The sequence below is a fragment of the Dipteris shenzhenensis genome, chromosome 31 (assembly GCF_047967505.1).
Source record: "Dipteris shenzhenensis isolate YYH24624 ecotype China chromosome 31, Dip_SZ_1.0, whole genome shotgun sequence".
Classification (NCBI taxonomy): Eukaryota; Viridiplantae; Streptophyta; class Polypodiopsida; order Gleicheniales; family Dipteridaceae; genus Dipteris; species Dipteris shenzhenensis.
This window is the reverse complement of record NC_141626.1, coordinates 18,946,717-18,957,029: the sequence shown is the minus strand read 5'-3', so window position 1 is coordinate 18,957,029 and position 10,313 is coordinate 18,946,717. Positions and strand designations below refer to the sequence as shown.

The window sequence follows — 10,313 nt, the reverse complement described above, 5'->3', positions numbered from 1 at the left end:
GTTGTTAATGTGACATTTGTTGTTATAGTGTCTCTATTGTTCTTGCATACATATACAATAATAACTAGATAGTTTCCTTGTTCTCTATTAACATCATGGCCACAGAGGCAATTTATGAATTGAGAGCCGTTGACCTTGCAACATTCCCATTAATCAAACCTGTCCACATCCCCTATCCTAACCTCCCAAAATGTCTTGTTTACATTTGGAGGGTAGCTTGCATGTGCCCCACTCGGGGGGGTCACTATGTATAAACCCTCTATATCACGTGCGTTCAAGGCCTATTTCTAAAATCCCTTATCTGTAAATTTTTCATTAATAAAATGTACCCCTTTTTATACAAATCTGTAAATTTTTTTCAAAACTATTTTAAATAGTCCCTTATGTATATTTATTTCTATAAATTTTGGAAATTAAAAAACTCCTTCTGTTGAACTCACGTGATAGGGTTACATATGATGAGTGACTCCCCCGAGGTGCCCCATGAGTCAGCCTCAACCTTAGGAACTTGACCACAGGGCCAACACATTGCAATTTTTCCCCATCCATCTTTAGTTGCTCATCTATTAAGGACCTCTTCACTATCACCTACAGTCTAGCATACTACTCCTTCCCATGACTTGAGCAAAGGTATTCCAAGTCATCTTCACATCTGTAGGGCTTTAGTATCAAGAAACAAAATATCGAGGGCTTGTAGCCTTGAACTGTTGTGCATCACCAGACCAGACCTAGTGCCTTTTGAGTTTTATACCCTAATCACTTATCCAATGATGTATCATGGTCCTTGTCTTTGGGTGAAAGCATGGTAAGGTGTCTAGCTATTTTAGCTATATACATAAAAAATAGCACACAATATCTATCATAATAAATCAAATTCTTTGAGTTTTGAAGCATGTTATGAAATAAAGATACTGTAGAGTCTAAAAAAGCACATTTTAGCAATGAAACATTATTTAAGACTCTAAAGATGAGTGCTTCACCACTCAAATAGCACATGTCTGGGACACTACTATTTTGGACACCTTATCATGCTTTCACCCCTTTAGAGACATGGAAGTTGATATCTTGATGAATCTTGTTCTCCCCCTTGATCTGAATGTGTTAATATGTTATGTGTACGAGAATGGTGATTTGGTCATAATACCAACGCATTGATTTTATCTCATTTTGATCCTTTAAACTATAGTCTTTTGCAAAATCAACCACAGACACAATATCATCTCGAGGAGATTTCTAAAGCACTCCTTGAATTTCTTAAATTGCAATCTCGACACAAAGCTATGTGGAATAAATTTTTTAAGATGCTTCTTCACTCCTTGTCATGGAAACCTAAATCTACATTTTCAACTACCTTTATTTTAATCGGATGATTTGTGTAAATAGCTTATGAGGATAGGTAATCATTTTTATTGTGCCACAATTGTGGCAAGCCCTTTAAGGCGCTTCAAATCATGGAAAATTGCATCATTGGTTTGGGACAAAGAATAGAATGAGGACTCCCATGGGAGGGTGGAACCATTGTACATGTATGCTTATAGGTCCCACATTCACTTGATGATCTTCACTAGAGCAAATAGCACAATCACATCTATAAGACTTCCCATGGCATCCAAAATTTATAGCAGATGTGATTTATTTGTATCCTTATAGAATATCATTTGAATGTGATAGATGTAGTAACATGTAGCTCTACCTCTTAGCTTCCTAACAAAGAATGGTTTTAGCTATTCAAATGAATGCTAGCTAATTTGTGCTTTGAAACATTGACTTAAACCTTAAATACGCTCCACCTACAACATCAAAAGGCACAAGTAAGCATCATTTCATTCTTGACAGTCTCTTTTCTCACCCCTTGGTTGAATTCTAGGATAAGTCGGTGCTTACTGTGTGCATAGTGCTAAGTGGTTCTTAGGTCATAAAGATGCCCTCTCTTGCACTCCTGGGTTATCTTGGCACACCACTACCTTTTAGTGCTTCATTACCAAGAAATGAACATCAGACTAAACATGGTTTCACAAGTGTGGATTCAACCATATGGAGACGGGTAAATGATAAATGAATAAACAAAATGAGCAATGTGTAAATAAAAATCTTCTTCTATTCCTATGAAGAAAAGATTCTCAAAAATTTGTAAAAAGAAGCAAAGGAAGTGCTTGTGCAACAAGGTGTTGGCGCAACAAATCCTCACACTCTCCTCAACTCGTTGCACAAGTCTATCTCTACTTTGAACAACACCGGCTCGACAACATGTCTAGGACTCAAGCACTACTAATTAGAACCCATTGTACATGAGGGTATTTTAATTAAATAAAACTAGAAACACCTAGACTCTGCATCTCGTTAACCACCTACCAAAACTTGTCTGAGATTATCTATGAAGTGTCTTCATCAATTGGCTACATAGTTTCCTCTTAGAGACTCACCACTTGGATGCTTAGTTGAGAGCTCCTTGGTGTCTAGCTACTAGGCTACCAAGTTGGGTAGCCAAACTGACTATGGGTTAACATTTTGCCTCTAACCAAAGGTGGTTGTGTGCTCATGGATGTGGAAGAAATTCAAGGATTGGTGCAGATGAGCCAGTCTTCAATACTAGGTGGCTAGAATGGTCAAGAGTTCTAGTGTGGTGCTATAGTAAGAGAACACTTGCTAGCCGCTATTGATGAAGGGAGATGGGGGTGTGGTTGAGGTGGAGGACTAGGGAGATACTGGGTGTGTCATTTGAATCATGCAAAATATAAGGGATAATTGGGGTCCCCATTACTTGGTGCCCTTGGTGAAATCCAAGGATAGAGAGCATTAATGCCCATAGGTATTAGAAATTTTGCATCAGTGAAAGGGCCATTCCTCCTTCCATTTTTTAATCACTTGCACCACTTCGGTATCTACAAGGACTAGGTGCACGAATTTGTACTTGCATCATTTATGTTGCACACCTCTAGCTTGCTCCACGGGCTCCTACAAACCTCAAAAAAGTTGTGCCACATGGAGCTGGCCTCTGTAGAGCAATGACTAAGAGCTATTAAGTTAGTTGGAGGAGCTGGGTGTAGTAGGCAGGGAGGGTTTGAATGGTGTGCCTTGGAAGCTGATCCACTTTGAACATAATGGCTCACCACACGTAGCATTGTATGTCGCCCACTGTCACTTGTCTTTCTCTTTTACCACTAGGGCAAACTCATGGTTTGCTTTCTCCCAAGATCCAATTTTAACATAAACATGGACTAACATTTCTATATGGTGCTTACACGTTTCACTACATGTATCTCATGATGTGGACCCTCCAAAAGTTTACCTCTTAATATGAGCCTCTCAAAGGTACACCACCACCTTGTGTTAAAGGAAATATGGTTGTTTTACATTGATTGAAACAATGTAGTGACGAATTATTATAATAGCATGGTAAACTAGTGGAAAGATACTTGAACAATGCAGAGATATGCTCAGGGGGGTCACTATGTATAAACCCTCTATATCACGTGCGTTCAAGACCTATATTTAAATTCCCTTATCTGTAAATTTTTTCATTAATAAAATGTACCCCTTTTCTATACAAATCTGTAAATTTTTTCCAAAACTATTTTAAATAGTCCCTTATGTATATATATTTCTGTAAATTTTAGAAATAAAAAATATCCTTCTGTTGAACTCACGTGATAGGGTTACACATGATGAGCGACCCCCCCGAGGAGATATGCAAAGATAGCTTCAACTATGCCAAAGAACTTTTAGGAACATAAATGAGGATCTAAATTCATAGAAGCTTAGAAAATGTCTTGTTAGCAATTAAGAAACTCAGAAAACTTATTGCCTTACTCGTAGCCCTCAAAAGAGTACATGTGCACATATAGAAGAAATACAATCACATGAGCAAATCCAATAGGTGGGAGCCAACATATTAACTTGTGATAAGATTAAAGATCAAATATAAATAATTTGTTGAGATTTAGTTTGATAATGATGACGAAAAATGATATATTGTTCTCTATTTTATAAAAAATAGATAACAATATGTAATACAAAGGTTATTGTTCTCTATTTTATCCAAACATATAAGAATGTGTAATACAAGGGCTAGTGATGGAATGGAAGCGAGAGCCCTTTATATACAACTCTAAAGAGTGGAAGTAAGAGCACATTATGGAAGCCCCATAACTTTGAAGAGTGGAAGTATGGAAGCCACATAACTTTGAAGAGTGAAACCAAGGGCCCTTTATATAAGTTTTACGCTTCTTTTAACAATCATGCGGCTTTTAAACGATTTCCTATTTCCCATCAGTTGCAACACTTTTGGAAATAACATACGATTTCCCACTAATAATCATGTGACTTTTAAATGATTTCACATTTCCCATTAGTTGCAACACTTTTGGAAAAATGTAATTGCTTGTGAAAAGAATTATTTCTTCTCAATCCTAGGTGTTCATTAATGGATTTTTGACACCAATACATCTTTTCTTTACAATATAGCCTTGAGACCTAGCTTGACTAAATGTAGCTTTCTACTTGTTTTTTCCTTAGCAACAAAAGCTATGGGGCTTGTGCCGTGTGCCAATTTCTTTTTTTTAGATTTGAGGAATTTGACACTTTATATATAATTGTTGATTTGAGACGTTTCGTATATAAAACCATTGAAGCTTGTTCCAAATAAAATTGTACACTTTGAGACATTGACGTCCTTGTAGATAAAAGCTATTATGACTTTTTGTAAAGTTTGGTCTGTTATAAATAAAACGATTTTTCGGTCTTTGCCTTGAGGTAATTTTCCCCTTAGTACAAGCGATATGGATTGTACCAAAAATGCAAAATGCATTTTGTGAGTACGCTTTGTTGCTACGGGTTGCAGTCTATGTAATGTAAATCTACTTTTCAAAATATATTTACAAGAGAGACTATTATGCGGCCTTCTAAAACGTCGGAATTTGTGAAATTTAGAGGTTTGAGAGTTGCAGGTAAAACATCCGAGGTTCTGAGTTCAGAGGTTCTGTCCGTTACTCATTAGCAAGCTCGTATTATGGGACTAAAAGCTTCGCTTGCCTGCATCATCCACAACGCGTGTGTTCTATGAGCTTCAGTAATTCAAGTGCACTGAAACTAATTCAGTGCCTAGTATCATTCGCCAGACCACCTTTTCCACTACAGCCGCGCACACATGCTGTCCTTCAACCTGCAAAAGCCATTTCACGTAGTTTGAGTTTGAGGATGTCTCAGCGTGTAAAGCACAACATAATTGGTGTCCTTGCAACATTTCAGTTCGGAAGACGTTCTGCCAGGAGCGCGGTTGGTGACATTCTCTTGCCTGGGTGCTAAGAGCATGTAACACAAAGATATCGTGGCTTGACACATTCACGGCTTCAAAAACGATGCCTAAATCCTCCAAGGCTGAGAGAAGATCCACCACTAAGCCGGACCTTTTGTGGCATAATACGTAAATACGCAGTCCTTTCTCTACAGCTGTAACATTAACCTGGAAAAACAAGCGCAAAGAAAATGCACGTTGAAACCAAAGCAGCTAGAGACATAAGGAAGCAAGCTTGCCTTCTTGAATATACCAAAGCAGCCAGAGACCAATGCCGTGAAATAAGGAAGCAAGCTTGCCTTAGGGTACCAAGAAGGATTTTGAAAGCTGGGTATTGCAGGGGACAGTCCTCCACTAAGGTGCTTAAGGTGCTCGGACAAGTGGTGTAGGTATTTCAAAGCGTCCGAGACAACGCACGATCTCTTGTTCTGTTTAAATGTACGAAAAGACAGGACAACACAAGTCAAGCAACAAAATTACAATCGCTAGAAGAGGGCAAGAAAGACAAATACACGTTCGCTGCAGTGTGCAAGGGCAGGGATGATACCGGGTTGCTGTATGGAACAATGTTCCTTAGCGAAGCGAGCTGTTTAAAGAGAGATTGCGTCAACCCACAGTTCCCTCGTCGGCCTCTCTTTCTCATCATTCTGCACGTTCCCCTTAGCAATAACCGGGCCTCGTTGTTGAGCAGTGCATTGCCTTCAAGCTTACAACATTCCGGACTTTCGACGAAAGGCTCCGCTGTGGTCGACTCACTTGAAGACATATTGCCGTTGTCACTTAGAGACATATTGACGTTGTCAGCACCACTAGTATCAAGTTGAGCATCGTTTGAGAGAAGGATACCTTTGACAGCCATACCTGCAAGCAAGGGACCATGCTGGGCAAATTATGAGTTCTATCAAAAGCAACGGAAGTCGCTGCATTCATAATTCTATGGTAGGGCAATAAAGCAAATAAAGAAGTCAAGGTCTGCGGAACGCTACGTGTGAGACGAATTACTAAAGGCAAGAACCCGACGAACTTGTGAGATGGACGCTATGGTTAGGAGCTTGCAGCAGGGTGGGGCTCATGTAAAGGGAGGAAAAGGCAGGTGGGGGGGTAAGTACGAGAGAGGCTGAAAAGGAACAGAGCGGGAAGCTGTGGATGAAACGGGTGTTGAAAGGTGGTTTGAGAAGGAACGTTGGGCGATGGCATGCAAGGCGCGTGGGGGTTGATCAAAAGCAAGCAAGCAAGCAAACAAGGTGGGAGAGTGGACTGAGACAGTAGACTTTGGAGTGTGGGCTTTTCAGTGCTTAGTGGAAGCGTTTGGTTTGGTGTACGTGCTCTCACATACTTTTGCATCCTATTCACGTGGGATGCTCCCCATGCAAAATTACTCTTCCTATAATAAATTTAAATATAATTGCATATTCCTCCACGAGGAATCCATCCTCCTCTCACACATTCAGTGTGGGCTCTCTCTCTCTCTCTCTCTCACACACACACACATTGTGGAGGCTCTCTCTCTCTCTCTCTCTCTCCACATTTAAAACCCCCATTACCCCCTTGCATATAGCCTCGATGCCCACACTCTCCTCCTCAGCTCATGCTACACCATTCAAATTCCCCATACAAGAGCAAGAAGGAGGCCGACCCTACTCCATCGACCTTCTTGGTCATCGACTAACCCTGCCCAAGTAATAATGTTTTCCAACAACTCAAGCAATGCTGTCCTAAGCAACTACCCGTGTTCAAGTCCCCTCAAGCATGACCTATCCAAAGCTATCTCCACAACCATGCACACCCCTTCAAGTTTTGTGTGTGTGTGGGGGGGGGCGTGTGCACACGCACGTGCGTGTGGGCGTGTGTACGCTATAAAGAACATTTAAATTCCCCATAGTCCCTCTATATGCGACTTTGTCCTATGACTTGTGGAGACTCCCTAATATGGCTATTGGTATGCTTGCAAGAATGAACACCTTGGGATGTGGGGGTCTTAGATACATAAAAGAGAATTAAAATGTAATAGGTTACCCATGATAGAATATTGCTCAAAGGCAAAGGCAACATAACAAATGTGTCTACCATAACTATGGGGAAGGAATCTTGTGCTTCCTCTTAATTGAACCAATCAATCTTCCCATTATGTTAAGTCTTCAATATCCTCCACATCAAAAAAATAGATCCCCCACATTTAAATTTGATGATGGTCCAAGGAGGTTTAAAATACCATCATTCTGTATTAGCTCATGGGCCCTATATGAGGAGCATTGGAAGAGCCTCCATATCACCAATTGAGAAACTTTGTCTCTCCTCATCAATCTCACCTTCTAATATGTATCACTTCCCTAGTGTAACTTGAATCATATACTACCATTTGGCTTCCAAGCAATCTGGTAGAAAAATAACAGGAGAGCAAATATTGAATGCATCAACAATATGTAATTTTGCAATATCGCTATTCAACAAGAATGTCACATAACTCGAGTTAAAAATCATAATAGCACGTGAATTATGTACAAATAGAGTCAAGCTATTTAATACGGCTAGAAATTTATTTAGTACTTTGAAATTTGTGAAATTATTATTTATTCAATTTATGGGCATGCATATGATGTATAATTAGGCACAATTTGTTAAAACTTGTTGTTCTGAACACCGTAGAGCTCAACACATGTCACTATATGAGTAGTTCTGCCTTCCATCGCAAAGTCTTTGTGCTGCATCTTTGTGCATCAGGCTGTCCATAGTCATCTACCCACAACTCGCCACCTGTCATTGAGGGTCATTGTTTGCTTGGGTGTAGCCATTTTTTGTGAGGTTCATGGCAATTTTTTGTATATAGGTATCTTGCCTCACCCATAACTTATGCATTGCTTAACGGAATTCGACAAACTTTTTCTTGAAGCTATAGTACACATCCTAATCTTGAACATCATACCAAAAAAATATGGAATAAAGATTTGGAACAAGACCGATAAAGCATTATAAGTGCCATGTTGCATGTGAAACATACATCCTGAAGAGTATCAGATACAACAATTTTTTCAAAAACATCAAAATTTTGTTATGCATATACATGCAACCAAGTAATCATTCAAAAGTAAACTGCATGAGCTTCTCCTCAACCCAAGGACACACCCAATTGAGAACCTTAGATATAGTTTAAGGGGCCTCCAATGTTGTGCTAAAATTATGCACACCCATTTGAGGGCACACTTCATAACTTTTTCTTGATTTGTTGAAAATTTGGAATCCAAACTAGTGGGACTACTGCATGGTGGTCTTCTTAAAACATTGATAGTTTGTGATATTGGTATCTAGATTCACCCTAGAATGGAAGAATTTAAAAATGTGCAATTTTTGCATATGCAAATATCTTTTAATAAATCCAACACTATATACAATTTTGTATTGGTTCTTTTTCATGCAGTTTCTTGCTATATGGCTCATAAGCATGCCAAAGGGTCATTGCATTTTATCATACATAGCATCAAACCCGATAGCATGCTCTTTGGCCATGTGATAATCCTGTAATAATGCGATATGCATTATTGCAAATCGTCTTCCTAATAATGCGATATGAATTATTGCAAGTCCTCTTCCTATTTATGAGCGGCTTCATATTTTGTCCCAACTAGGAACTTTTATGTCATTTTGAACAAAGCAAGAGAGAATCTGCATCTCGCTCCTGTAGGCACTGCTGTCAATGATTGCGTATGTGAAGCGATGGGTCCTAAGTGATCCGTGAAATATGGCAATCAGACCATCACCTATTGCTTTCGATTCCACCCATACTGTCAAATATGCTTTGTGGATTCTTCTCCAGTCAAACTACACCAAATCTTCACCAATCCCATAAGTAGAATGATTCTACCATGGATCTACACCTGTCATCCCTCATCTTCTTTTCGAAACATCAATCTCCTTAGCAACTTTGGTCTCAAAGTTGGCATGGTACACAAACAGTAGGATCGCCAGTGTTTTGGGGTTCATTTGGACACTTGGAGTAGCCCTCAAAGGAGTAGAAAGGAGAAGTAGATAGCCATCCTTGGGCCTTATCCAAGAGGTGAAGGGGACCTATAATAGGTAGCAGAATTAGAGCCTCAAGAGTGGCAGCCCACCTAGGCTGGCTTTCTGGATAGCAAGGTGGCATGGATCTTTGGATAGAGTGTCTACATAAGCTCAGAGGAGCACGTGAGCTAAGAGATCTAGATGTGCCAGGTTATATATAGTAGGAGAACATTTTGGTAAGATTGGAGGACAACGGCTTTGTAGGACTCCTCCTTTTGTGTTGTGTCAATTTGTGGATGGAAAAATACATATAAGTGCTACTTCTATATTTGTCTTGGATGCACTATCTATTATGGCTTGCACACACACATCATTGGTTGCAAACTACATGCATTGTATTAAGTCTCGTGAGTCTGTATTCATTTCTTTTGCAAGTCCTCTCCTTTGCCACACCTATCCTCTACATCCCTTGATCTCTTATAAGTCAATGGAGTGCATACATCTATGCTTGTGATATCTTCATTCATTACTCTTAATCTCTTTAGTGCTTTTGTGGATCTATGTGAATTTTATTGTCATGCATCTGTATGTTTGTTTTCATTTCCTCTGTACATTGTTATTTGTATTTGTGCACTTCTCTCTACCAGATATGTTTGTCACTTTGTATTCATATTAAATGTTGCATCCTCGATCTTATCACAATCAAAGTCAAATACGAAATAATCTGATCATTGATCTCTTCCTTGCCTTTGATACAATTGTAGGGCCATTTGCATAAACTGTGGCCATAGAATGTCAAGAGACCTGAAACTCCTCTACTCCTGAGAGAACATCACTCATTGATGCACCTTCCACAAATTTCATAACTCCACAGCTGATACAATCTTAGGGCTACTTATACTAAATGTACTTTGAGAGTATTGAGAGCCTTGAAGCTCCTCTACTCTTGAGAGAACATCATGTATTAATGCACCTTCCATGGATTTCATAACTCCACAACTTGGAGTATTTGATACAATCTTAG

At 39.3% G+C, this 10,313-nt stretch overlaps 1 protein-coding gene across 1 annotated transcript; it reads right to left on the bottom strand.

Annotated features, from left to right (window-relative positions):
* Positions 1-5,010: 5,010 nt before the first annotated feature.
* Positions 5,011-6,514, bottom strand: LOC147881152 (transcription factor TT8-like). Its single transcript, XM_087370279.1, has 5 exons — positions 6,280-6,514; positions 5,841-6,154; positions 5,593-5,721; positions 5,294-5,461; positions 5,011-5,161 (listed from the first exon to the last, which is right to left on the bottom strand). Exons 2-5 carry the CDS (start codon positions 6,150-6,152, stop codon positions 5,066-5,068), a joined length of 705 nt encoding a protein of 234 aa, XP_087226405.1. The 5' UTR covers positions 6,153-6,154; positions 6,280-6,514; the 3' UTR covers positions 5,011-5,065.
* Positions 6,515-10,313: the final 3,799 nt, after the last annotated feature.

What these genes read in the sequence shown, in the direction of transcription:
- LOC147881152 (XM_087370279.1), bottom strand. Translation starts at nt 6,152, where the DNA reads ATGGCTGTCAAAGGTATCCTTCTCTCAAACGATGCTCAACTTGATACT. An exon ending in ATCCTTCTTGGTACCCTAAG is followed by an intron (nt 5,462 to 5,592) that starts GCAAGCTTGCTT and finishes TTGTTTTTCCAG; the next exon opens with GTTAATGTTACAGCTGTAGA. An exon ending in TACATGCTCTTAGCACCCAG is followed by an intron (nt 5,162 to 5,293) that starts GCAAGAGAATGT and finishes TGGCTTTTGCAG; the next exon opens with GTTGAAGGACAGCATGTGTG.